At 48.9% G+C, this 27,829-nt stretch overlaps 1 protein-coding gene and 2 non-coding genes across 5 annotated transcripts; 2 read left to right on the forward strand and 1 right to left on the reverse strand.

Moving 5' to 3' along the window:
* The first annotated feature begins 699 nt into the window (after window positions 1-699).
* TRNAV-CAC lies at window positions 700-772 on the forward strand. Its single transcript has one exon. It is a non-coding gene; the product is annotated as a tRNA-Val (tRNA).
* Window positions 773-1,044: 272 nt separating this feature from the next.
* TRNAG-UCC lies at window positions 1,045-1,116 on the reverse strand. The gene has a single exon. It is a non-coding gene; the product is annotated as a tRNA-Gly (tRNA).
* A 416-nt stretch (window positions 1,117-1,532) lies between these two features.
* Window positions 1,533-27,289, forward strand: DPP9 (dipeptidyl peptidase 9). 3 transcript variants are annotated; one of them, XM_034755116.1, is made up of 21 exons: window positions 1,533-1,690; window positions 3,561-3,650; window positions 7,331-7,584; window positions 11,758-11,870; window positions 12,957-13,166; window positions 13,392-13,560; window positions 13,715-13,828; window positions 14,098-14,226; window positions 14,700-14,761; window positions 15,125-15,225; window positions 17,172-17,349; window positions 18,214-18,379; window positions 18,526-18,605; window positions 20,314-20,466; window positions 20,897-21,032; window positions 21,839-21,984; window positions 22,408-22,554; window positions 22,722-22,874; window positions 23,537-23,679; window positions 24,342-24,453; window positions 25,990-27,289. In XM_034755116.1, the coding sequence occupies exons 2-21, from the start codon at window positions 3,595-3,597 to the stop codon at window positions 26,080-26,082; spliced, it is 2,715 nt and encodes a 904-aa protein (XP_034611007.1). In that variant the 5' UTR covers window positions 1,533-1,690; window positions 3,561-3,594; the 3' UTR covers window positions 26,083-27,289. The 3 variants fall into 3 exon arrangements, with proteins under 3 accessions (XP_034611007.1, XP_034611008.1, XP_034611009.1); XM_034755117.1 differs by having other exon boundaries at window positions 18,529-18,605; XM_034755118.1 differs by having other exon boundaries at window positions 1,534-1,690; window positions 12,993-13,166.
* Window positions 27,290-27,829: the final 540 nt, after the last annotated feature.

The following is a 27,829-nucleotide window of genomic DNA, read 5'->3' on the forward strand; positions in this document are numbered from 1 at the left end:
GCATGTACGCATGTACTCCAATATGAGTTACGCACACGCTTAAGTACTTTGCAACATTGGTTCCAATAATGCTTAGCATTTAGACTTCACTTTATAATATGTTCAAAGTGCTTTACCAACGCTGACTTGCAACCAAGCTAATAGTGTTGCTTCGTTGTTATTAATAATCAACATTTATTCTAATAATCAGTAATGAATTAATAGTACTTAACATTTCGGATCCATGCGAGTTCATTGCAAGGTTGAGGTATGTATTGCTGTTTGTATCTCCACAGCGCTTGACGAATTTTTACTTACTATATTCACAGATTCCCAGTATTTATAATTAATATTAATAATCAAAATATTTTGGAATCAGTCACAAATCTATAATATTTAGTGTTGATATTACACTCTAGTTTTCCAGCTTGTTTTGTGAACTTTAACTTACTGTAAACACATTATTATGTGTTGTTAATTAATAATAAACCACCCCGTAATTAATAAATGAAGACTAATTAGGGCTTACATTGCACTTTACATTCTTAAAGTGCTGCTTGGCTTGTTCTTCTGTGTTTGCCCTGAGTGTGACTGTAAAATAAATATCAAATAACCTCTAGGTTTCTAACATTAATTATTTCTCAGACTTTTCAGCAATAGCCCAGAACACACAGATTTTTTCAGAGATATCAAGACTGATGACAAGGCTTTCACTCATGGGTTTCCGTAGTGTAGCGGTTATCACGTTCGCCTCACACGCGAAAGGTCCCCGGTTCGATCCCGGGCGGGAACATGGTCAATTTTTTTTTAATTTCTATTTTCTCAGTTTCATGCTTATTGAACATCAAGGTTTATTAATCAATAAAAAAGAATCTTGCTTTTAATTTCAAGTTAAATACCATGACCCTGCAGAGAATTCCTGTGGCCCCCTAGTGGTAAGCATTCTTCATTCATGACTGCCTTATTAGAATAAAGGTTGATCATTACTTACAAGTAAGCAATTAACAACTATTGTTTAAATTAAATTTTTGAATGAATTAAAAAAAAAAAAAAAACACACGCAGCTGCGTTGGCCGGGAATCGAACCCGGGTCAACTGCTTGGAAGGCAGCTATGCTAACCACTATACCACCAACGCACTTCTGACGACCCTGCTCTGAGAACGCTACAGGAGAATAGCACAACTCTAGGCATGTACCATTTCCTATGTCTTGGAAGGGGGTAGTGCCTACGAAAGGTATTCTGAGGACTAAACCAACGGCTGTGTGGGAAAGAGGGAGGGCTGGGCGAGAGAGAAGCCCAGAAGCCTCTTTTATCCTCCTCCCATTAGGTTTAGTTCCCTCCATGGACCCTCAAATCCCCGGCTGAACGATTCCATCCCTCTTCGGGAATGTTGGCTTCCCCTCCCCACGGTACAATGGCTGCGCCCAAGCTCCCCTATCCTCGAGAGTGGTTCCTCCCAAGCTCTTCTCCCGGGTGCCCCTCCCAGGGGCGGGCTGGTTCCTGGCGGACCTCCCCTCTCCACCCTGAGACCGGGGCGCTTCCGCTTCCGGGTTAAAGGTCGCGCCTGAGCAGGCCGCCCCCCCTTCCCCTCCCCGTTTCCGGGGCTGCTGTCTGAGTGTCCGGGACATGGAGCGGGAGTGAAGGCGCCACCGCCCCGCCCCTCCCCGCTGAGGAGCCGCCCCGGCCGGGGGAGGACGCCGAGCCCCGGGGTGAGTACGGGGGGGGGGAGACGCCCCTTCCCGCCGGGGCTCTGACTCCCCCTCCCCAGCCTGAGGGAGGGGCGGGGTCACTGCCCCCCACATGAGGGGCGGGGTCACTGCCCCCCTCCCGCAGGGGCTATGGCGCGGAGGGGGGGGGGCTGTCTCTGGCTGGGCCTCTGTCCCCATTGCCCAGGAGGATGGGGAGCCCCCCCCCCAGTGCCTGGGGGGCGGGGGGCTGTGTCACTGGCTCCCCCTCCCCAGGTTTCCTGGGAGGAATGGGGAGCTTCGCCCCTATTGCCCTGGGGGTGGGGGGATGTCACTCTCCCCCCCCCCAGTCTCTTGGAGGGTGGGGGAGTCTGCTCCCCTGGCTGCCTCCTGGGGGTGCGGGTGGAGTAGGGGGGTGTGAGGAATGGGCTCACTCCTTATTGTCGCAGGCAAGCGTCGACTCACCCTTTTGGCAGCTGGGCCGGAGGTTACAGTGACACACATTCCAGCTGCCCTCTTTGCTTGGCATTGCCTTGGCAGCCGGCTCCCTCCTACAGAGAAATAACCGCTTCTCTGGCCTGGCCGGTGACAGGAGCTTGGGCAGGGCTTCTCCGTCTCGCCGTTAATGCCAGTCGCTGTTGGCAGCTGCTCCATGCCAAGCCCTATTCCTCTCTGTGCAAGGTCTTATTGATTCCCCTATTTTGGGGTAGGTAGGTCTCAGAGCATCCAGACAACACAGGGAACCATGTTCGGCCTGGGAGTGACAGCATCTTTGTGGGGCTTGCAGATGCAGCAGCAGTCCAGGGTCTTGCTGACGAGATTATAATTGCCCATCTCCTCAGCCTCTTTGCCAGATTTCTGATTTCTTAGGTCCCATTAGTTTGGGTCATCTTCAGTTGGGAGCCGTGGGCACTGCTGTGACTCTTCTGCATAGAGTTTGATCCCCTAAGGGATTGTAAAAGGGTGTCCATTGGGTCAGACCCAATTCCAGTCCTGATGTGGTTCATACGCGCATCTAAAACTGTCCCCAAAATACTGGCTGTTTCTGCCTAGCCCCACTTTGAGTTTTCCGGAGTCAGGGAACATCATGGCCTGGAGCTCTCCCTGATGGAGAGGGCAAGTGAAATAGCCTCTGTACCTAGCCTCCCCTAGTGTACTGTTGGGTGATAAGAGGTGGTGGTTGTTTGGACAGGCCCAGGGGTCTGCTAGTGAAGGCTGTTAATGCTGCAGACCTGGGGCGTATTTACAATCCAAAGCTCTACAAGGGGATGGGAGATGAGGGGGAGGTCCCATTGTACTTTCAGGATTTTCTTGGCTAGGATTTTGGGTGAGGGAAGAGTTATGCATTAAAGACCCATTCCTCTTTACGGTCTTAAGGAGCAATAACATCTTGTAAATACCAATGACCCTGGACGTTTTGTCGCAGTCATCAGGGTGTTGCTGAGACAGAGAATTGCCAGCTCTGTAAACAAGAGGGGGTTATATTCTTGGTGGAGCTGGTGCCTGAAATATATGCAACAGACTTGAGTACTCTCTCTACTCTAGGGCCTTACAGCAATCTGGGCATTAAAGATTGAGATCATTCAGAAGATTTTAACTGGGAATGTGGCAGAAGAAAAAGCTGCTGACTACCTGCATGGTTCACTGCATACTCTGAGCTTTGGTGCTGAGAAGCTAGGAAATCCACCTCTTAAAATATCTGGGTATTAATATCCCATAAGGGTTAATTGAGATGGAACTGGACTGCAAAGCAGAGATATCCCCAGGAAGCTGCTCGGTAGGCCCCAGGCTGTGTCAGCAACATGATTGATGGAGGACTCCTTTTACAGTATTTCATTCCCATGCCAGGGGGAACTGCGGTTACATGAGATCTGTTTTCTCTCTCCTCATCTAGTTTCCTGTCTTGCCCAAGGCTCGCTGAGTAGTTAATGCAGAAGATAAAGAGGGTTCGTCTGGAAAACGAGACTGCAGGAAGTTGGAGAAGGTAACTTTCCTGGTCTCTATCGGGATCTTTGTGGCCTTTGGGACCAAGTGGTCAGAGGGCTACAATCAACATTCTGAATGAGTGATGGACACAATAAACCACCACCTGTTAATTCTGCCCATGGCATCCTGTGTCCAACTGTATTGAGAGTGCCTCAAACGTTTGAGGAAAATTACCTCTTTCCTACTGGAATTTAGGTTCCAGGCTTTAAAAGGTCTTTGTCTGCATTTGTCTACCCTAATGCTCCTCGCTCCCCTACCTTTGCGGTTTCTCTTTGGCCTAACTTTCTTAAATTTCCCCCCTCCCCAAAACCTGCAGCCATGTAACCTTGTCAGATGTGGCAGATTAAGCAGGATTGTGAAACAGTATATTCGGACATCTTCAGACTCTTTTGTGTTGTGGCTGAGGAATACTGAACGTAGGATTAAAGGCTGACTGTTCCGCTTCCACGGAGATCATCTTGGATCTTGGGCCACGTCTATGCTGCAGGGTCTTGAGCAGCATATGTATGGTGCTGTAACTATGCCAGTTTAACCCCATTGTGTAGATGCACTCTGCAGCGATGGAAGGGTTTTTTTCCATTGCTGTGGGAAAACCACCTCCCCAAGTGACTGTAGCTAGGTCAACAGACGCATTCTTCCATTGACCTAAGCTGCATTTACACCAGAGGTTAGGTCGGCGTAGCTCTGGTGCTCAGGAGTGTGGATTTTTCTCACCCCTGAGTACTGTAGCTATGTCAACCTAAATTTTAAGTGTAGACCAGGCCTCAATCACAGTGTGTTCTACAGACAAAATTAACCAGGAAGGGGAGCAGTGGGGTTAGTCACTGTGGAGTGGGTGGTTGCAAGTATGTAAAATCTGGGTGTGAATGGACTGTCCTGGACTTAGGTCCCTGAAACCTGATCTGGCCTTGAAAGCCCTTCTTGTGAGGAGCAGTGTTGTTTGAATGATCACGTCACTAACCTTGAAGAGGCTTCACCAATTGGGTGGGAATTAGCTGTAGGGTGGAATGTCTTCACTTGCATGAAAGCTATTTTGTTTTACCAGCTGAGCAGACTTTTAAGATCCAAGCTGCCGTGGGATTTGGGAAGAGAGGCGTGTACCCAAATCACTGCTCTATCCCTCTTTATATCCTTATGTTCTCTGTGATGTATTTTTGATAGGCAGCAGTTTGCCTTGAATCACAGTATTAGTTACTTTGAAGGGGAAGGACATTAGACTGAATTTAATTCCCCCTGCATGGTTCTGCATTCACACTGGACAGACTCAAGACTGTTGACACTCTGCAAAGTCTTGGGAGAAAGTTCCTCAAAGCTTGGTCCAGCTTTTCATCCCGTTGTCCACTGTCTTTGCCACTTTGGCTTTACTTGTGCTGCCTGCCATGGCCTGATGGGAAAGTACTTTTCTTTGTTTAATTTTCAAGCTGTGATTTGTTTTGTTGGTTGGCTTCAGGGTCATAGATATTAGGAGTAGTGGGGAGATGTTTATTTTGAGGTCCCCTTTCTGTAGCGTCCACATTGTATTTTGTTCTCTGCACCACTAAGAGACTCAGGAATTGGAAGCTGCCATTTTACTCTGTAGCTGTAACTTAACGGAGCCAAGCTGTATTTTAGTTCAGTTTTTCTGGCCTTGTGTACTGTGATCTGGTCTGCTGGTTATGCAGAGTCCACACCACTTTCTGGGTCTCAGGCAGCAGATTCTGTGTGTGGTTTGGATTGCTACTTGCCTAATCTCAGGTTAGTCTCTCAGAATGAAGTCAGGAAAGTAACAGATTGGAGGAGGAACTGTAAAGACTTTCCTTTTCCCTCTTGGTTAAAGGAAAAGAGGTTTGTGTGTTTGACATCACAAGAGGTATTTATTCATTAAGAGGGAAATCGAGTTGTCATTGTGCTTGTCCGTTGAAAGGCATAATTCTATAGGACAGAATGTCTAATTGATAGTCAAATGAGATCAAGACGTAGGGAAGAAAACTTTATTCTGAAAAGGCTATTGGAAGGTAGTGGGGAGTCCCCAGGAGTGCTGAGAGATTTCCTGGCAGAATCATTTGTGAGATAAAGTGGATTGAGATGAAACGATCTAACACTGGTTTATGAATTAACCACCCACCCCCAACTCCCGCCAGAATCAAACTGGGAGAGGGCTTGTTCAGGTCCTGCGTGGTGTTGAGGCTGCGCTTTCAGAGAGTTGGTGTATATTTCATGCAAATTAAATACTCAAGTCTGACAGGCACATGGTAGGATGTTCTCCTGTTGGAATGCAGACAAATCTCTTAAGGGGCAAGCTGCACTCCCTCATTTAAGAAATGTGACTTTAAAAAGGAAGTCTTGGTTAACGCTGGACTGTTTAGAACAGGGGGCTTTTTTAAACACCTATAGACCTTATTTACTACATTGTTATATTGATGCAGCATCCAGGATGGTGATTCTGTCAAGGTGATGAGACCCCTCTGGTTTCATTTATTTTCCAGCAAACTGAAATCTTTGTCCCAGAGTAACAGAGCCTTGACCCCATAAGATGACCATGAAGAAAGATGGTCCAGCGGTTAGAGTGTTAGCCTGGGACATGGGTTCCTTCCCTGCTCCAGCACAAGAGTGTCAATTCCTATTTGTAAAGTAGCACTTGATAAAAGCATTGGCCTACTTCATGTGGTGGTGTGAGGATAAATACATATTGAGGTGCTCAGATACCATGTTAATAGATAGGACTAGGAAATAATAAAGGGACTAGTGCTGTGGTGATTTGAGGGTGCCATTGCAGAAATGTCACTTTTTTAAGAAGAAAATGAGCCTTACAGATCAGCTTGCTCTTGGGTTACCTGGATCTATGCTCCCTGGGCCCTGGTTCCACTGAGAATAAGGTCCCTGCTCTGACTTGTGGGCCCTTGCCTCATCTGGAATAAGGTTGATCAAGGGTAGTGTATCCTGCTTCTGGACTGTGCAGATCCCAGAAGTGCCTAATGGCTGGAGGGGCTGAACTGGAAGGTTTTATGACTATGGGAGATGGGTTGTGGGTTTTATATAATGTGATACTTGGGAAATCAATGAGGGATTCCTGCTGATTATGCAGTAGGAGTCCAGGATCTGCATTATTCCTGTGCCACTTTCCATTAGCCAACTCAATTGCACTGGTATCTTATTTTGTCATTTGTGCCACTTCACTCCTGGTTGCAGCAGCACGTCAAGTAAGGCAGGTGTCATGCCTTCGCTAAACCTATTTGAGACGTTTATCTGATCTCTGCAGGACAGGAAGGGGACTTTACTTCTGTATTCCCACAGGTCAGAAGTTTCTCTGTGCTCACCCATACATTGATGGTATCTTCCAATTAGGACCTATCCCATCTAAATGCCTGGAGTATGTTTCACTTAGGTCAAATGATTAAGCACTTGCTACACCAGATGCTTTCCTGCCCTGACTGATTTAACAGTTGACTTTTTTCCTGGAAGAAGTCCTGCAAATGAGTCTTGGGCTCAGTTAGCATCCTTTACCAAGTTGGGCGTGGGAGATGGAGTATTCCTTTCCATCTGGTACCGTTTGTTTAACTGGTAACCTTTATGAATGTGTAGGTAACTTTAGGATGTGTCCTTAGAAGTTACCTGAATGCTCAGAGCTCCCTGTGAGTGGATGGAATGTGCCTAATCGGATTCCCCACATTAATTTATCTCCCCCACCTTCTTTCTCAGTTTCTTGACCAGTTCCGAGGGGGAAGAGAGGATGACTGCAGTGGATGCGCTGTCGGACAACACTGAAGTGGTCGAGATGGAGGACGCGCCTTCCCAGTTCCTGGTGGAGAAGCATTCGTGGGATGGGCTGCGTGACATCATTCACAGCAGCAGGAAGTATTCAGGCATGATAGTGAACAAGGCGCCCCATGATTTCCAATTTGTCCAGAAAACAGAAGAATCCAGCCCACATTCTCATCGCCTTTACTATCTGGGTAAGCCCGGCTTCAGCCAGCCACCTTCCTTAGTAGGTCACCTCGATATTCCCTTGGCAGAGCCAAACCCGTCTCTGTCAGGAGGGTAAGCTTTGTTGGCTGATGTCTCCATGCATCTCTAGGCAGCCCGGTGTCAGAGAGGAAGGGGAAAAGAGAGGCTGGTCTTGTGGTTAAAGCACTGGATTGGGACTCAGAAGATCTGGGTTCAGTTCCTGGCTCTGGTGTAGGCTTCTTGTATGGTCTTGGGCTAGTTACTTAATCTCTCCATGCCTCAGTTCCCCATGTGTTAAATGGAGATTAGCCTGCCTCTCTCCTACCCTTTGTTTAGACTGGACACTCTTCAGGGCAAGGACTAGCTGACTGCTTACGTATAGTGGCTGACCCAAATAGGGCCCCAGCTTGGAACCTCTGTGTGCCACTGCCTCTTTTCATTTCTCAGGTGGACTTGGTTTGTCAGTTCTCCGAACTATGGAGTATTACCTCAAAAAAATGGGGATAATTTGGTTCTTTAAGCAGGTTGGCTATCCAGGGACCTGATAACTCTCCCTATGGTTATTGTATCCTTGCAAGCCCAGTGCATTTCATTGATTGGCCAGGTGATATCAGTTTTTTTCATAGAGGCAGCCCATCAGTCAGTCTTGTTGCTATTTTGCCCAATAAACTGGAAAAGCCTGACCTCCCTGTGGGTGTTGCGAGGATAAATCGGTGCTTGTAAATACTTTGACAAGAGGAAAAATAACTAGATAAGGGTTGGGTATTAATGATGTTTCCTAGAGAAATATTCTGTTCCTTACCAGAGACTTGAGAGAAGGCAGATCTTTGTGCTGTACCAGTTTATCGTTATAGGCAGAACCATGATGTACCTAATAAGTAACAGTTAAATACAGTGGCTGGATTTTATAAGGGCTGGATAATTTTATGGTCCGTAATAATTAGTTTTACAGGCTGTGAAAGGGAAATATTTCATGCTCCAGGGCAAAGCTGATCATTACAGGGCTCAGTAGAGAACTTCCCCCATGTGCGACACTCCACACAACTGACCATGTTTCCCTGCAGTGGCCCCATTTTCCTTTGAAGTCTTGGATACTGGATTTGATGGACCAATGGTATGACCCATTCTGGTAACTCTAGCGTGCCTGTGACTGTTACTTATTGTAGTCCTCCGTACATTTTCATAGAGAAATTAGTGGAACAGGCACCCTGCAAACAAGTTAAACAGATGTGTTAAGAGGGAGGGAAAAGTATGTGGGTTCCTTAGTGAGAGAGTATGGACAATTGTCGTGGATTGTGGGAGAGTTAGGGCCCTGCACCCCTCTTCCCGAGATTCACTGCGAGACTCAGCCAGCCAGTAAAGCAGAAGGTTTATTTAAGGACAGGAACACAGTCTCAAGCAGAGCGTGTAGGTACGACCAGACCCCCTCAATTAGGTCCCTCTGGGAGGTTCAGGGAGCTTAGACCCCAGCTTGGGGTTCCCTGCGTTGCACCACCCAGCCCCAACCGAAAACTAAACTCCCAACTCCTCCCGCTGCTCCTCTCCTTTGTTCAGTCTCCCGGGCAGAAGGTGTTAATTCTCCCCACCCCCGTTCCTGGCTCAGGTTACAGCTCAGGTAGCTTCCTTCAAGGGAAGTCGCCCCTCCTCACTGCAATCCCCCTGCAACATTCCCAGGTCAAATCTGCCCTGCTCCCTGCTCCGTCACAACAATAATGGCTCTTCATTAATGAAGTTTGTCCATGTGTCAGACCAGAATAGACACGTTAGATCCCGTTGGTGCTGGTTCTTTGGTGTAAGTGACAAAAGGTAGCCAGATGTTTAAGTACAGTAGGACCTCAGAGTTATGAACACAAGAGTTACGAACTGACCGGTCAACCACACATCTCATTTGGAACTGGAAGTACGCAATCTGGCAGCAGCAAAGACCTAAAAAAAGAGCAAATACAGCACAGTACTGTGTTAAACGTTAACTATTAAAAATAAATAAAGGGAAAGTTTAATTTTTTTTGGGACAAGTTAAGGAAACTGTTTCTGTGCTTGTTTCATTTAAATTAAGATGGTTAAAAGCAGTGGTTTTCTTCTGCATAGTAAAGTTCCAAAGTTGTATTAAGTCAATGTTCAGTTGTAAACTTTTGAAAGAACAACCACAGCGTTTTGTTCAGAGTTATGAACAACCTCCATTCCCGAGGTGTTTGTAACTGAGATTCTGCTGTAGTTGGCTTCTGAGTCTCATTTAACGTTAGTAATTTTTCTCCATCGTGTCAGGAGTTTCTAATTCATCGTCCTAGCTGAAGTCGCACAGTAGAATGACGATGATGATTCTAGTACCCAGTATTAGATGATATATCCATATGTTTGATGTTTAATTTTCATTGCTCCCCAAGAAGATATATGGAACACAGGAGCAGATTAGATGTGGCCGACTACACCTCTACCTCGATATAACGCTGTCCTCGGGAGCCAAAAAAATCTTACCACGTTATAGGTGAAACCGCGTTATATCTAATTTGTTTTGACCCACTGGAGTGCGCAGCCCCGCTCCCCCGGAGCGCTGCTTTACCGCGTTCTATCCGAATTCGTATTATACCGGGTCTCGTTATATGGGGGGAGAGGTGTATTTCAAAGCAGTGTCTAGTAATTCAATTTCAAAATATCTTAACTTCAAGGCATTCCCACAATATAGGGTAAAACCTTCCTACTCTATTACAGCCTCATTAAGCTGGGGTTGAGTTGCCCATTCTGTTTGATCCGTACTGCAGTAGGTAGGTATTGTGAAGAATCTGATTCTGATTTAAGAGCTGTGCCTGTTGACGTTTCACCAATATGCTTAAAAGCAGCATACCAGTATTTTCCCACGGTTAGCATAAGTATTGCTTTCCAAGCATCCGTGTGGATCTTATTGGCGTATGCCCATTGAGGAGTGGGGAGGAGCGAGCAAATATTTTCTATTCGACCTTTGGAAAACTTTGATATCAGAACTGAACATCTTTTCGACTTCATTTAAGGACCAAAATACAAAATATGGAAAACTGGGGGACAATTCTTTTGCAGATACTGGCAGTAGAGTCGTCATAGATAATATTAGTACAGTACGAGAATATCCATAGATCGATCTGGAGGTTCACAGGTGGTTGTAGTCACGGCCTTGAGAATGCATCTGTAGTATTGTCTGTGTCCCTGACTGCAGCCTGTTCTGTTTGAACATGTTAGATCTTTCCTGGGCTGTTCCCATAGATTCTCGTGTTGTATCATGGCAGATGCTGCTTATATTAAACACCACATGCTCAGCATTTCAGTGTTTCTGCATCTCTGAAGATTGTATGCTTATAAGTTGCTTTGCTTCCTGAGTACTTATAACTATATTTAAATGTTAATTGTTGTAAAGTGAATTTAGTGACAGAATAACAGGCTTGGAGACTGAAGGCTTCCTCTTCTGCACAGAATAGATGCCACAGGGACAGTAGCATGGGAAGCTTCCCGCACATGGCATCCTGTCAGTGTACTACAGCCTTGATCTAGAGCATCCCCACCAGTAAAGGTGAAAGGAAACGTTCATTGTCTCTGGTGCCTCTGCTGAAACTGCCAACATAGTTGCCAGCTGTGTTAGGTTTTTGAGGTTGGAAATTGGACCGGCACAAATAACTTCATTTTACCATGGCCACTGAACAGCCAGCAGATAGCAATGCCTTTTGGCCAGTATTCAACAAAGCCCCATTTGAACCTGGTCTCTAGGACCTAAAGCTGTAACAGGCTGGCTGTGTTTGTTGGAACGCTCTTTCCGGGTAGCAGATCTTCGTTGTGCTGAGGAATGTTAAGAGGGTTCTGCTGACGCGGACACACACAGCTACAGGGGTCAGCTCTCTAGAGTGAGGATCTAGGGTGGTGGCTGAGCAGACTGTAGAGAGGAACCCTAGGAGCCGCCAAAGCTGGGAGAGGGTTTGAGTAGGACTTAGTCCTGTTGAAAAATTTGCATGTTAATAAAACTAAAGCGTTTGGACCCTATGCAGTAAGTGGACTGTGTAAGAGCAGGTTGAGAAAGGCACCTCTTAAAAAGTTCCTGAGCCATCTAGTCTTCCTGAATATTTAAGAAAATGGCCTTGTGTATCTGCCTTTCCTGGGTTAGTCCCGGCTGACTTCTCTGAAATTGCCATGATTTTGTTTTGTTTTGTTCTTCCATACAGGGATGCCATATGGTAGCCGGGAGAATTCCCTTCTTTACTCAGAGATTCCCAAAAAGGTACGGAAAGAGGCCCTGCTACTCTTGTCATGGAAACAGATGCTGGATCACTTTCAGGTGAGGGGCTGCAACATACTCTTTGCTGTGGTGGTGCGTGGGGACCCAGGCTGACAGTAGGATGTCGGAGTGGTAGCTGGTATGTTGGAGTTCGGTGAAGTGGCATGTAAGCCAGGAACAAGGAGCAGGGCTTGGTGCTGTGGGCATGGCATTGGTAGAGTGCTGTGTGGGAAGATGCCTTCCCCAGTAATACAGGAGAGTGGCTGGTGTGCCAGGCATGGGGCTGGCAGTGAGAGCATGGAACAACAGCTGGCAGGGCAAGGACTGGTTTAACGCTGTACCTAAGTCTCCTGTTGCCTGCAGTCTACCTCCAGTTATAAACCAGTAACATAAACTGTTGGGAGAATAGACCAGAGCTCTGGCTGTCTTGGCCAGACTCCCCCGCCTGCCCTCCGTCCATTTGCACATTGATTACCATGTTTATTTTTGATAACTTTGTACTTTTATCAAATGTGTGGAATAAGGATCAATCTGCTGTCTACATTCTAAACATACATTGCCAGCTAGACTCACATAAACCAGATTGAATTAGGAAGGGAAATGGATTCCCCCTCCCTACCTTCACAGGGGCCTGGTGTTCTGGTACCATTAATAATTCGCCAGCCTCAGCAACAAGAGGGTGGAAGGTGTGGGACTGGCTTTTGACTTCTCAGGTCTTCTGCTAAGCAGAGATTTCAAGTGCCTGGAACTACACTTGGCTCTTCTCAGTCCCCTTGAAACTAACTCAAGAGTCCTGGAATAGCAGTTGTTTGCAGTGTCTGACTTGGAAGCTGTATATGAGAGGACATGGATAATGTCATTAGGTGAATTGGCTGCTCCTAATTTGCATAAACAAGCGGCAGCTCTTCCTCCGTTTTAAGGTGGAGGTGCCATTCATAGACTACAGGTCCAAGCCTTTGGCTCAGATCTAGATGGGGACATTGCAATTGGAAGGTCATGGGGGTGTAGCCTTTGTGGGCCACGCTTTCACACTAACAATGGTGGTGGCCATGCTGTAGGACTGCTGGCTGCATTTGGCTAGTGGGTTACATTCTGGCCACTCCTGGATTAGCTGGTCTCATTAATAAAGTGTTGCCATTCCTTCAGACCTGCAGATTGTCTCTCTCTGTCGTTCGCAACCAGGCAACCCCTCACCATGGGATGTACTCTAGGGAAGAAGAACTCCTGAGGGAACGCAAGCGTCTTGGGGTCTTTGGAATCACTTCCTACGATTTCCACAGCGAGAGCGGCCTCTTTCTTTTCCAGGCCAGCAACAGCCTCTTCCACTGTCGAGATGGGGGCCAGAATGGCTTCATGGTGGGTCTGCTAACAGCTGTTTGGGAGGTTTGAGGGATTCCGCAGTTCAGCGTGGTGTTCCCATAGTGGATACCTCTTGAGTCAGACCTTGGCTCTGGTCTGCCATCAAGTCTTGTTTTCTTGGTCTTGGTTCCTTTGTGGGTGGGCTGGAGCTATCGAGAAGTTTGTGCCTTTGTTTGAAGCTGAAAGCAGAATAGGGTCACATCATATGCCTTATTTCCCCAGGTGTCTCCAATGAAGCCGCTGGAAATCAAGACCCAGTGCACGGGACCTCGAATGGATCCCAAGATCTGCCCTGCCGACCCCTCCGTCTTTTCATTCATCAATAACAATGACTTGTGGGTAGCAAATATCGAGACAGGAGAGGAGAAACGGATGACTTATTGCCATAAAGGTAACCAGAACTGCTCCTCCACATCTGGAGGAGAATCACCTCTTACAACAAGATTCTGACCAGAAGGATTTACTCCTGTTTTTCATCTGAGTCTCATTCCCTTTCTGGATCAGTCTTTCTATTAATTTCAACCGCTCTGCTCTTTTATCTGCAGGTTTATCCAACGTGTTAGATGACCCCAAATCAGCAGGTGTAGCCACATTTGTCATCCAGGAGGAGTTTGATCGGTTCACAGGGTACTGGTGGTGCCCCACAGCCACCCTAGAAGGTCAGTGCTCTGCTTAGCCCTGGAGAGGCCAAGCTGCATTGGTAACATAATTAATGGCCCCTTTAAGGTGCTGAGTTCCAGGTCATTCATTATGGGATGTGCACTGTGTGCTGGTAAATATTTGTGTGAATAGTTAGTAGGTGTGGCATGACCCTAAGGGAGATGTGGAAAACCAGTAGGCCCAGTATGTGCTGCTGTGGTGGTTCTTGCAAGTCGATACAGTTGGGAAACTGCATGATGGCAAATGGACCTACCTTGTCTTGTCCTAGGTTCAGAGGGTTGGAAAACGCTGCGGATCTTGTATGAGGAAGTGGACGAGTCAGAGGTGGAGATAATTCATGTTCCTTCACCTGCCCTGGAGGAGAGAAAAACGGATTCCTATCGGTACCCCAGGACAGGTCAGTGAGGCGCAGGGGAGCGACTAATGCAGCTGCTGCCTCATGCAGGCTGAAGCATCATCTGTGCTATCGACTTTGCATTATTAATCTAGATACTTACCAGGATTTAGGAGACTGTCCATAAATATTCAGGACAGTCTCTGAATCTGTCAGCACAAAGTTCATTGCAGGAAGGACAGCTAAGTAAAGGGATTGCTGTTACGAGATGGAGGGTGTCCCTTTGCCATATTGCTGAGTACACTTGGAATCCCACCTTCTCCATACTAGGAATGCTTGTCCCTGCATTCATTCACATGGGCAGGCATACTTCTCCACACATGGAATCTCTTATCTCCACACCAGCAATGCCATTCCCCAGGTGTATATCCACACAGAGCCAGATAGCATCAGGCTTAGATTTTTGTTCTCCTGGGATGCTCCGACCGCTTGCCATCTGATAATGGTGTTCTCTCTCATTGCTTCTTCCTCTGCAGGTAGCAAAAATCCCAAGATCTCATTAAAACTGGCAGAGTTTAAAATGGACAGCCAGGGAAAGGTAAGCAGTGACTACTGCAACAGGAGCGACAGAGACACTGTGGCACCATATAGACTAGCAGACGTATTGGAGCATAAGCTTTCGTGGGTGAATACCCACTGATATTTGCAACAGGAGGGTTCTCCCGTCAGCATAGGTAATCCATCTCCTTGAGGGGTGGTAGCGAGGTCGACAAAACTCTTTTTCCGTTGACCTAGCACTGTCTAAACCCAGTGTTCGTTCGGCTTAGCTGCATTTCTCAGGGGTGTGAGTTTTTCACACCCCTCAGAGACATAGCTAGGCTGCTGTAAGTTTTCATTGTAGACCAGCCCACAATGTTGAAACATCCTAGTTTTTTAATACTCTTTTGGTCTCTTGTTGCAGATCGTGTGCGCTCAGGACAAGGAGCTGGTGCAGCCTTTTGCCACGTTGTTCCCTACGGTGGAGTACATCGCCCGGGCTGGATGGACCAGAGATGGCAAATAGTACATAGTTTTTCTACCACACACTACCCCCCACCCGCCCCACCAGTTTACTGAGCTATTACAGCCACTCACTGAAGAAATTTGCCTGTCACCTTCCACCATAAAGGCCTGGTTTTAAACCCACAAAAGCCAGTCTTGGCTGCGCTTGACTCAGCCCCTGCAATAATATGACCTTACACAGCACATGTAGTAACTGACCAAGTGGAGGACAGAGTGAAGGGCTTCACGTTTTCTAGCTTTTGTGGGTTTTAAGCCAGAACCGTAACACTGCCACAAGTGTAAATGACAGTGATGTATTAAGTGTGGACCCCCCCCACCCCGGGAATTCAATTAAAATTCCATGACTAGGACAGTTAACCCATAGGCACATGGACACAACACTCCTGATAGGAAATGAGAACTTTATAAAGGGTCACATCATTAAATGGAACAATGATTTGTCCTGCCGCTGTCTGTGACCATGCCAGAGGCATTAGAGGAAGGTGAAAAATTCCCACAATGCACCTAGTCTTTTGTGCATTCTGTATATTGGGACAACTCCTTTATCTCCGCAGAGCTAGCGTACACTTCTGGAAGGTTAGTCTCTCAGCTGGCGTAGCTGTAGAAGTTGTTAATGGTCATAACATCCAGCCCTGAAGGACTGAGTGAGTCTGTATTGGGGAACTTCTCATTTGGCTAGATGGGAAGGGGCTCTTGTATTAGGGTGTGTGTATTTTCTAAGGGGTGCCTGGAAGATTTAGCTACGTGGTTCCCGACATGCTTTACTTTGACAGTATATCGTTGTTTCCAAGTACAGCAGAAAAATAGTCCAGAGACCTTGGAGGTGAAGGTCCCGGCTCAGTGATTTGCTTTTCCAAGTACAAGAACCACGTCATGTTCATTTTTTCCCTTCCCCCACACAAACCTGGATGATTCTCAGACATGCTGTGGCTCTCTTTTTCTTTAAAATTGTTACAGGGCCCCAAAATAGCATCTGAAAAAAAATTCTTTCCTACTAAAATCTCTTTAATTTTGCTTAAAAAGCTTGCTAAGGTTTTGGCAGGCTTCAATCCAGATCCTACTTGTTTTGGCTATTTATAAATTGTTTTCAGAAGATGTAATTTCTGTGGCTGATCAATAACTGGAGCATGCTGCACTTTCCTTTGGGCCTGTTCTTGATTAATTCACCGTGCCCTAGTGCTAGGTTTACTCAGCGTTACATAGGAACCACAAGGCAGCGTTCTACTTCATGATACAACTGCCATGCACTAGGGCTCATCGAGGTAGGCAGTACTCATGCGTTTATGAAATCAGGTCATGATCAGCAGGGTATCGTTCATGGGAGAACCTGCTCCTTCATCTTTCCCAGTTTTATAAACCCCTTCTGCTGTGGACACAGGCCCGAGGGGTGTCCAAACCAAGCAATGATGATCTGCCTCCTCTAGCCAGGAGGACTGCAATAGGGCATCGCTCCTGATTAATCAGCGGTCTCCCTTGAGAGAGACGAAGCTGAGACTGGAGCAACTCCTTCAGTTTGCACTGATCTTTGGTCTGTTCCTTTCCCCACTCGCATAGCCGGGCAGCAAGGAAGCTGCAAAGTGGTTATTTTAGTTTCTCGTTTTGTTTTGGGGGCTCATGATAATACAAGTGGCCCTTGCTACCCAAGGAGCGGGGCTGCCCACTGAAAAATTAAATTCTAAAAATGCAGCTCTGCTCATTGAGTTTCTTTGTAAATGGCCATTCTAGCAAATTCCCAAACAACCTGCCTGTATGTTACCCATGTACAATACCATGGATGCCTTGGGATTCAAATTTATATGAGTCTTTCCAATAAATATGTAAGGCCGGAATGAGGGGGAGCCTAAATCCCCTTCTCAGCTGAGGAAAAGCTAGTGTGTTCTTGACATCCAAGATCTCTGTTCTGCAAAGCTGTCAGTTTCACCTTTGCTAACTTCTTTCTTTCCCAGCGCCTGGGCCATGTTCCTAGACAGACCTCAGCAACGGCTCCAGTTAGTTCTCCTGCCTCCAGCGCTCTTTATCCCAGTACCAGAAAGTGAGGAGCAGCGCATCGAATTTGCCAAAGCCGTGCCAGAAAACGTCCAGCCATACGTGATCTATGAAGAAGTCACAGATGTGTGGATAAATGTAAGGGCACGGGGCTGTCCCAAATTAGAAACGGGCCTCTGGGTTTTACCCCCATCCTCTTGAGTGTGAGACGTGCAACCAGCTTGGCCTTTGCCAATGCAGGTAGCCCTAGGAGACTGATAAAGTCCATGGTTACTCTGGCCCATGTCAAACTCTGATTGTTCAAAGGACTGGTAGTGGAATAATAAAAAATGGTCACCTCTGGGTTACTGGTTCAAGCCTAGGTTGGAAAAGACAGTTCATGGCAGTTGAGTGGCCAGAGTGAAATGAGTTAGTGAGTCTGACTCTTAGTAGACAGCTCTCCTCCTTGCAGACCTCATTTGCTGTGGTGCTAATTGACTTCTTCGTGAAGGTTCTGGCAGAGAGGTCAAGGAGTGAAGGGATCTTGAAGAGTGAACTATCCTCAGCCCTAGAATTGGTTCCTCTGTCAGGGTTTAGGTAGTTGATGGACATGGGACAAGGGGACAGAGTTTGCATTCTCGGGGCTATCCTTGTTCTGTGGATAAACAGGACTTCGGTCCCCAGGGCCGTCAGTCAGACGCAGCTTGGTTTTAAAAAATTACACAGGAGGGGTGGGAGTGGGGGTGGAGGGCGTGTCTGCTGGACATGGGCATTTGAAAGGCCTCGTGGGCTCACTTGTGTCCTGGGGCCAGATGGAAAGGCTGACGTGCCTGGTTTTTTGAGCACGCAGGGCTTTCCTTTGGTGAGACGGTAAGTGAGGATCCGGCTTTCCCCACCATCTGTCATTTTGATTTCCCATGAAAGTGCCTGGGTTAGTGTTGGCTCCCTAAGCTGTGCTTCTGTGTTATTCCAGCGTAGAGGCTGCCTGGCTCATGGTGCTTTTGTCCATCTCTTGTCTGCTAGGTTCACGATATCTTTTATCCTTTTGCCCAACTGGAGGGTGAGGAAGAAGAGCTCTGCTTCATCCGAGCCAACGAATGCCAGACCGGTTTCTGTCACTTGTACAGAGTCACCGCCATCCTAAAGCAGAGCACCTATGACTGGACTCAGCCATATGTCCTTAGCGAAGGTGAGTGCAAATCCCCTCCCAACTGCGAGGAATATTCCCTCTCCTTTCTGCCTCGCCCTCGTCAGGAGGGCATTTCTGAATGTACTCAGCTCTTGTTCTCTGGCAGTGGGGATCTGTGTCTCATCCTTGCACTCCCTCTTTTCTAGAAGACTTCAAATGTCCTATCAAAGAGGAGGTCGCCCTGACCAGTGGGGAATGGGAGGTGTTGGCGAGGCATGGATCCAAGGTACCGGTTACCTTTATTTTCTCTTGCAGTGCTCTGCTTCTGTACTCACTGCCCACACTCCTAGCATGTACCTTGTGCTGCAGGCTCTTGGGACATGCTACAACCGTTTAGGCTTCATTTTGTTTCTAGTTTCCTTTTTTATTGCTGCCTTCGCTTCCCCCAGGAGCACTGTAGCCGAGTGCACAGAAAGCTGATTGCCTTTAATCAGGTCTCTTATTGCTCCTTCTGGGAAACCACGTGGATCAGGCCATAAAAAGGAGTCGAGTGAGGTTTAATAGCCACAAAAAGACATTCTGTGCAAACCCATCGTGGGGCTGGATTGCGGCATTTTAACCCCAAAAGGCATTTGGGAATCGGGGACGTTACCTGGTGCTTGGAATTATCTGCTTCCATCTAGCTGATCCCTCTGCCGAGTGTTTTGAGAAACAGGCTGGGGAATTTAGTGTGATGGTGGAGAGGAGGGAACTGTGTGTCTACAGAATAGCCAGATAGGTGTTTTATTAGCCTGCTGCTGACTTATGGAAGGCCCGGTTCCTTTCTGCTTTAAGACTGAGGTGACCCTCAACCTAATCGCTCCGACCCAGTCGGTTTCAACTGAAATTACGAGCCTGTCTGCTCAGCCCCAATTAACTTGGATTTTCACTCACTTCACACTCTTGAGGGCATGCAGCTAGTCTCAGCGGCTTTTCCCCGCTCTGGAATTCATCTTCTGTCCCTCACCCAGAGAAGCCACGTGGGATGTGCTGTTCGTTTTGGCCACGGTATTGTTCTGTGCACACGATGGCTGAAATTGTACTGGCAGCAATTATTTCAATGCATTGGTTGCTCTGCCCCCTCTCCCCCCTCCGCGCCATGCTGGCCAAACTCTGCTGCAGACCCCAGCTGGGCTAAGAATAGCATTCGGGATTCAGAAACCTTAAGTTCCCTGTGAAGTTTCTAAAGCGGGCGGCTAGCTATGGAGCTAAGCGCTGCTAGAACTCCAATTAAAAGCCCTATTCTAGTCTAGCATTACAACTCTTAACGCAGCGTGACCTCCTCCAGGCTGGCCGGCCAGATCGTTTTAGAAACGGCTTGATCTGGACCGATGACTAAACAGAGACATGCAGTTGAATTAGTTTGGGGACTCTGTCATGGGGTAGTGGCTATTCCGCCCCCCGCAAGGAGTGTAGAGCATGAACGTATAGCATGGTGGTTGGACAGAAATGTTGGAGGTGCGCGCTGGTCAGGGAAGCAATGCTGGAACGCTGGGTAGATGCATCTGTGCTCCAACAGGGTTTCAGTCAGAATGAACAGAGCCAGAACATCCTTTTTTCCTGGCTTTGCTCTTTAGCACATAGGCACAGTGAGGCTTCCTCTGGACAGCTGGCTGTCTCCTCCGGTGCAAAGGACTGGGCTTTATCCTGTCTTACAGAACATACACAGTGCTTCTAGAACTTACCAGCTCAACAGATCTCATGCGCTAACCATTAATACCACAAGCACCCTGTACCGCTGCGATGTGTTTTGATTAAGGTATATCTCCATATATAAAGTCAGCTATCTCATAGAACTGGAAGGGACCTTGAAAGGTTGTTGAGTCCAGTCCCCTGCCTTCATTAGCAGGACCAAGTACTGTCCCTGACTTTGCCTGGTGACAGATCGTTGCAGTGGGGGCAGGGAGAAGTCAGCTGTTTTTCCTTTGACACTGAGCCCTCTGTTCTCTTGGCAGATCTGGGTGAATGAGGAGACGAAGCTGGTGTATTTCCAAGGCACGAAGGACACCCCATTGGAGCACCACCTCTATGTGGTCAATTACGAGTCCCCAGGCGAGATTGTACGGCTCACCACACTGGGCTTCTCTCACAGCTGCTCTATGAGCCAGGTCTGTTTGCCCCGTCCATAGGATACCACGTAGGCTCCCTATCTTCTGGCTAGTATGAGTCCTGGCTGGTAGTAATCCATGAGGGCTCCCTTAGATGCCGTGGCTGTTTGTGACTGCTCTGCTGGACTCTGATGGGAGTGATCCGGTGCCTACCATGATCTCCTGATGGGACTCCATAGATACCATCATGGGAAGTAGAGGTCCCTGCTGGTGCTCGTTTGGAAGGCTTCATGATGGACTTACTCCTCTGGAGGAGTAGTGTGATGTTAACATGCCCCAGAGAGGAAGGCATGGGGGGGGTTTGGGGCGGGGGGGGGGAATAAGCGTTGGCTAGTTCTGAAGGCCTTGATAGGGATACAGACCCCCACTGAAGTGGCCTGAGGGAATAACCATCTTCGCTTAACCCCCATCAACTGTTTCTTGCCTGTAGAACTTTGACATGTTCATCAGTCACTACAGCAGCGTCAGCACCCCGCCCTGCGTGCACGTCTACAAACTGAACGGCTCGGCTGACGACCCGCTCCACAAACAGCCCAAGTTCTGGGCCAGCATGATGGAAGCAGCTAGTAAGTCTTCCCCAATCCCCTCTGTGCTAGGCGACCTAGCCGGGAGAGCATCACTGATGCCAGTAACTGAACGTGATGGAAAGGGAGAGGCAAAGACCGGTAGATGGCAAATGACCTAGCTGATTTCCACCCTCCCATGGTGAAGTTGTGAAATCCTTGGAGAGATCTCTTCAGTGGATGGCTTGACACAGACTGGGCATTGCTGGGGCCAGAGGGGCCCTAATGCTATACATTGGTACTACCCACCCCTTGCAGAAGTTGGCACACTCCTTACAGGGTGCCAGGTTAACGGCTGCATGTGAACCTGGGGTTCTTTCCTGTGATGGTCTGCAGAGACGGGATGGGTGGGGATCCACTGACCGCTTCATCCAAGGAATGTGTGTAGCTGCTGGCTCCTCCTGTATGCCTGCTTTTGGTGCCCATAAAGAATTATTTTCAGCTCACAGCAGCTGTTGCACCCTGCTGGGAAGGCTTTCTCCCTCCACCCCATCCTCCTCTCCCCTTACAGGGTCACACTGGGCTGTGCATGGAACGAGGGGCTCGGAGTACAACTTGGTGAAGTTTTGTATTGGGTTGTCCCAGCGCTGCGGGTGGTCAGTTCCCAGGTGCGGGCGGAGAGGGGCTCTTGTAAAGGAGGTTTTGCTAAGATCTGGGACAGTCCGTTCCACCTGAAAGGGAAGGTGGGGAGGGACCCCCGGTCTGAGGCACGTTGGGCAAAGGTTGAACTCACCTGGTTTGGGTTGGGGAGGATGATGAAAGCATGTTGTCCTTAGCCTGGTAGCTAGCGTCTGAACTGTTTCCCGCAGGCTGTCCTGCAGATTACATCCCCCCCGAAATCTTTCACTTCCGTACCCAGTCGGACGTAGAGCTCTACGGGATGGTCTACAAACCTCATAACGTCCAGCCTGGAAAGAAGCACCCCACGGTGCTGTTCGTCTATGGAGGCCCTCAGGTAACGACCCAGCCACGGCCAGGACCAACTGCTGACCTTGGCTGTCCTCCGTGAGCCTGGTGGTGCGGTCCAGGACAGAGCTCTCCATAGCTCAGCTCTGCCGGGGCGGGAAAAGCACTCTGCATGATTGGAATTGGACAGCTTTGCCTGGAGTATTGTAAACCCCCTTTGGTGAACTGCAGATGGCTTCTCCCATTTAATCCAGAATTGCATAACTTCCCTAGTTAATGGCTTTTGCCCATCTGGCAAAATTGGTTGCCCAGCTCAGAACCTGATGGAATTTGGGAATGGCCAAGACTAGCTTTCTGCTAGTACAGAGCCCAGCCACACTCAGTTGCTACTGTTGGTGGCCTCTAGTGGCTGAAAGGCTAAAGATTTCACTGGGGGAACGTTCCATGTGACTTGTCCTTTCTCCTGCTCTAGGTGCAGTTAGTGAATAACTCCTTCAAAGGTATTAAGTACCTAAGGCTCAACACGCTAGCGTCTCTAGGCTACGCAGTGGTGGTGATTGATGGAAGGGGCTCTTGCCAGCGAGGACTCAAATTTGAAGGGGCCCTTAAAAACCAGATGGTAATATCCTGTTTTACGGTGTCTCCTTTCACTTCCTTCCCTCTTCCCATCTCTTAGAACAGCCTGACTGTGTTTGTGTGTATTTCCCTCACTGCCTTGTTTGGTGTCTCTTCAGTTACAAGGGAGGAAACAAACTGACCTTACACCTTCCTGTTGCCTCCTCCTAGGGTCAGGTGGAGATAGAGGACCAGGTGGAAGGTTTACATTACGTAGCAGAAAAATACGGGTTCATTGACCTGAGTCGGGTAGCCATACATGGCTGGTCTTACGGGGGCTTCCTCTCCCTCATGGGCCTTATCTGTAAGCCCCATGTATTCAAGGTGAGTCTGGCTGGGGTCGGGGGTCCTTCTCGAAGTCCCTGCTGTGTCTGGGAGGAATAATGCTGGGCAGGGAGGACTAGGGCTCTGAACCTGTCAGTGGCCTTTACTCTTTGTTGCCCTTGGTGGCTTGTGGACCCAGACTGTAGTGAAGTGTGAAAAGTCCCTTCACCTCAGCCTGCTGCTAGCACGCCAGAGCTCCTCCCCAGAATCCGGCAGGTCAGCGTGCATCACACTTACGCTCTGGGTTTCAGGCTTGGCATGGGGGACTCAAGCTGGTGGGGTTTAGGCACTATGCAGAAGGAGACACTAGAGTGTGCTGAGCCAACAGATTATTTGTCTGATCATAGCACCTAAGAGCCCCAGTCCTGGGTCAGGACCCTATTGTGCCAGGTGCTGTACAAAGACAGTTTCTGCCCCAAAAAGGTTTAATGACATTGCATCCCCCAGCGACTGGCTATAGCATGGCTTCCCGTGAGACTGTCACTGCCAGCACTGTGGTAGTGAATTTAATTCTTGAATTGGAAGGAAAATAACACATGGGGGAAGAAATTCACCAACCATCCAGACCTCTAAGTCCCTGACTCCCTGGTTGTGGGATACTCCAGTGCAAATGACCAGGGTTGGCAGGGGAGAATCACCACCCCCTATTACCTGTTTGGCAGGTTGCTATAGCAGGTGCCCCTGTCACGGTTTGGATGGCGTACGATACTGGATACACCGAGCGGTACATGGATGTCCCAGAGAACAACCAGCAAGGTTATGAGGCCGGCTCGGTGGCGCTGCATGTAGAAAAACTCCCCAATGAGTGAGTACTGCGGGGTTGGATGCTCATAATTGGAAGCCCACCCTCTGGGCACCTGCACTGTGAGAAGTGGTAGAGAATCTGTAATGCTTTCTGGTGTGTGGGGCAGGTGTTGACGTTATTAAAAAGCTTACAGGAGTAACCCTTCCTGGTTTGTTGATTGTGCCTTGGGTTCTCCTCCCTGGTTCCTGAAACTCCGCTCCGCCAGCACTGGCCAGTGTAGAGCGTGTCAGGTACACTGGCTACCAGTTAGCACCAGTGAGTCCAAGTCTCCCAGGGAGAAGAGTCCTGGCCAGAGCAGGACACGTCACCTTCCTGCATGGTTGAGCTCAGCTGCCTTACTTGGAAGGAAGATCAAGATGCAGGAAGATGATGACCAGGGAGTCTAGCTAGAGGGTCTAGTTGGGGAAGAGTCTGTTCAGCTTGGAGAACATCTGTCCGGAGGGCCCTGAAGGTTTGTTTGGGTGGTTCCAGGCCCCATTTAGCCTTATTTCTGCTCGGCTCATCGCTGCCTTCTGCAGCGAGCCGGGGTGGCATCGTGCTCACCACAGGGAAGAGGCAGGATTCCAAGCCTGTGGCACTGCGCCATGCCAAGTGGGCTAGGGGCTGGCTGTCAGCTCCCCGCTCAGGGCTTTGCTCTGATTCTCATCCTGTCCCATCTCCAGGCCAAACCGCTTGCTGATCCTCCATGGGTTTCTGGATGAAAATGTGCACTTTTTTCACACCAACTTTCTGGTCTCCCAGCTAATCCGGGCTGGAAAGCCTTACCAGCTGCAGGTAGGAGGGACTGGAGTGAGGTGGGAAGGTCTCTTTAGCCTGGAGGCAATGGAAAACTCCCCTCCTCCACCCCCAAGGGGAAATATGAGTGGAGCATGGATGCTTTTTCACCTGGAGAAGCTGAGTTCTCTCTCCTATGACTTCCTGTGGGACTGGCTTGTTGGTAGCTGACTGCACAGGCCTGGCCAGTAGGTGGCACTCTGTCACTGCTTGATCCACTGCGTGTTCCAATACTGAGTCGTAGTTTGGAATCTGGACTCTCACCCTCTTGGCTGGTGTTTGTCCTTCCTCCCCTGCACTCTATGGCTGGGAATCTCATTTCCCCAGGTGGCCTCTGCCCTCTGGCAGTAGATACTTCTGCTGATGCCACTGAGTGGGCTTCTCAGGCCTTTGGCTCGCAGATAGCATGCCACCGTAATGGAGCGCCGGGGTCGCTGTCTCTCCGAACCGTCATTTGCTCCCCTAAAATGGACTACATCTTCTGAACCGAGCGGCAGGCTAACAGGAGGGAATGGCTCCATGTCTAGTTGGTAGCCGGTATTAAGCGGAGTGCCCCAAGGGTAGGTCCTGGGGCCGGTTTTGTTCAATATCTTCATTAATGATCTGGAGGAAGGCGTGGACTGCACTCTCAACAATTTTGCAGATGACACTAAGTTGGGGGGAGAGGTAGATATGCTGGAGGGTAGGGATAGGATACAGAGGGACCTAGACTAATTAATTAGAGGATTGGGCCAAAAGAAATCTGATGAGGTTCAGCAAGGACAAGTGCAGAGTCCTGCACTTAGGACAGAAGAATCCCATGCACTGTTACAGACTAGGGACCGAGTGGCTAGGCAGAAGTTCTGCAGAAAAGGACCTAGGGGTTACAGTGGACGAGAAGCTGGATACGGGTCAACAGTGTGCTCTTGTTGCCAAGAAGGCTAACGGCATTTTGGGCTGTATAAGTAGGGGCATTCCCCTCTATTCAACATTGGTGAGGCCTCGTCTGGAGTACTGTGTCCAGTTTTGGGCCCCACACTACAAGAAGGATGTGGAAAAATTGGAACAAGTCCAGTGGAGGGCAACAAAAATGATTAGGGGGGCTGGAGCACATGACTTATGAGGAGAGCTGAAGGAACTGGGATTGTTTAGTCTGCAGAAGAGAAGAATGAGGGGGGATTTGATAGCTGCTTTCAACTTCCTGAAAGGGGGTTCCAAAGAGGATGGATCTAGACTGTTCTCAGTGGTACCAGATGACAGAACAAGGAGTAATGGTCTCAAGTTGCAGTGGGGGAGGTTTAGGTTGGATATTAGGAAAAACTATTTCACTAGGAGGGCGGTGAAGCACTGGAATGGGTTCCCTAGGGAGGTGGTGGAGTCTCCTTCCTTAGAGGTTTCTAAGGTCAGTCTTGACAAAGCCCTGGCTGGGATGATTTAGTTGGGGTTGGTCCTGCTTTGAGCAGGGGGTTGGACTAGATGACCTCCTGAGGTCCCTTCCAACCCTGAGATTCTATGACTTATTCCTAGTTAACGGCCATCCCTTTTGCTTCTGCGCAGATCTACCCCAACGAGAGACACAGTATTCGGTGCCCCGAGTCCGGAGAGCATTATGAAATCACACTGCTGCACTTTCTACAAGAATACCTCTGAGCGCACAGGCCTCTGCAAACTGTTGGACACTGACAGCTCAACTCTGCCTCCTGCCGCTGCCCGCCCCCAGCCCAAAAGCCTCCTCATCCAGTGGACAAATCACTGAGTGCCCACCCCCAAACGGGGGTGCTGCCTCCAGTGAGGGGGAGAGTGGAAGTCACCCCTCCAGTTTCCTCTGGACAGTGCCACCTTCCTTCACTTTCCAGCTGGAGCTCTGCCCTGCTCAGCCGCTCTCCTCTCTGGCCTGGTGTTAATGCTTTTTTTTGCTGCTACTCCCTCTACGCTGGGAAATCAGTGGAGTGTCTCCAGAGGCGGAGGTCTGCCTCTTTCCTTCTTCCTTCCACTGCACCTCCACTCACCTGCAAGAACTCCGTGCCTGTGCTGGAGATGGACGAGGCGAATCGGCAAGCTGCCTTAAGCCAGGAGGGAGAGGGTGATCCCCTGCTGCGTCCTGTGGAGTCTGATCACTGCTGCTGCTTCCTGGCCCGTACGTGACGAGCGTCTGAGCCCTGGGATCTGAAAAGAGCTCCGTAGAAGCATGCAACACTAGTCGTTTTTTTTTTTTTTCTTTAATTTTGCATAGCAGATTGGGGGAAGCAGCTGGGGTTGGCGACAGTCAGCATCCTCGGGCACCTTTCTCCGCTCGCGGGCAGAACCGTGCCAACAGAGAGCATGGCGACAGCCAGGTCAGCACTCGCCCCTACAGAAACCGCAGCAGCAGCATCTGGATTTTGCCACACACAATGGATATTTATGCAACTACTTTCCCCCCCTTCTCTCTCCTTCCCGCCCCTCTACCCTTCTTCGTGCTGTGTCCCGACCCTGCCTTTCTCTCCTCACCCGTGCCCTGAGCTTTCAGACGTGCACTGAAATTGGCTGTGCTTCAGTTCTCTGCGGGTCAGTGACTGTTTCCCTCGCGCATCTCTTTGGTGAACACTCTTCTGGTTTTTATTTTCCTACTCAACGGGAACTGCAGTTCCAGGGAGGGGGGGGTCGAGCAATTGCACCTCAGGGTCGCACCCACCCCCGCAAGCCAAGGGTTCTGCCAGGGGCGAAGAAAAAAAAGAAACCCACCCTAATGAACCACATCAACTTGCCCTCGAGTATTTTAAGTGCGTATTATGAAAAGAAAATATTTTTATGGATTCTTATTCTTTTATAATTATGAGTGTACGATGTAGCGACTCATTAAAATATTGGAAGCAGACCCAGCAGTGCTCTCCCTGGTCTTCAGACTGCCTGGGGAAGCTCGGGGAGGGAAGCAGTGTCTCGTCTGCCGTGGCCGACGCTGCTGGCGGGGTGAGCGCAAAAGGCTCGGTTTTGTTTCTGCGGATTGGGAGCATAGTACGCCCCTACAACATTCCTCCGGAAAACCATGAGCCGGTGGTTGAAATTGCAGACAGCTGGGACTCGTGGATTGTAAGCCTGCCACCGGCTGAGTGCGTCCTTGGGGGAGGATGTGTTTGAAAAGGTTGGCCTCAGGGCCGTATTTGGGTCCCGTAATAAGTGGCCTGACTCTTCAAGAACCAGCAGCTCCCACTGATTACTGTGGGAGTTGGACACGCTTGCAACTCGCCATCAGTCCACATAGGTACTTCACATTTGACATCTTAAGAGTCTGACCCTGCAGTGAAATGTGGGCAGGTGGCCCCCTGGGCAGAGCCCCTCTGCATGGGTGCTCAGGCCTGCCTGTGCTCATCTCACGGCACAATTGGGGTGGGAAGTTTGAAAAAATCGGCATTAATTT

The sequence above is a fragment of the Trachemys scripta genome, chromosome 22, assembly GCF_013100865.1.
Source record: "Trachemys scripta elegans isolate TJP31775 chromosome 22, CAS_Tse_1.0, whole genome shotgun sequence".
Classification (NCBI taxonomy): domain Eukaryota; kingdom Metazoa; phylum Chordata; order Testudines; family Emydidae; genus Trachemys; species Trachemys scripta.

Bases quoted from the DNA above. Each gene is read 5' to 3' on its own strand.
- DPP9 (XM_034755116.1), top strand. From the start codon at position 3,595: ATGCAGAAGATAAAGAGGGTTCGTCTGGAAAACGAGACTGCAGGAAGT. The intron at 11,871-12,956 runs GTGAGGGGCTGC...CCATTCCTTCAG, and splicing joins AGATGCTGGATCACTTTCAG to ACCTGCAGATTGTCTCTCTC. The intron at 18,606-20,313 runs GTACCGGTTACC...TTCTCTTGGCAG, and splicing joins TGGCGAGGCATGGATCCAAG to ATCTGGGTGAATGAGGAGAC.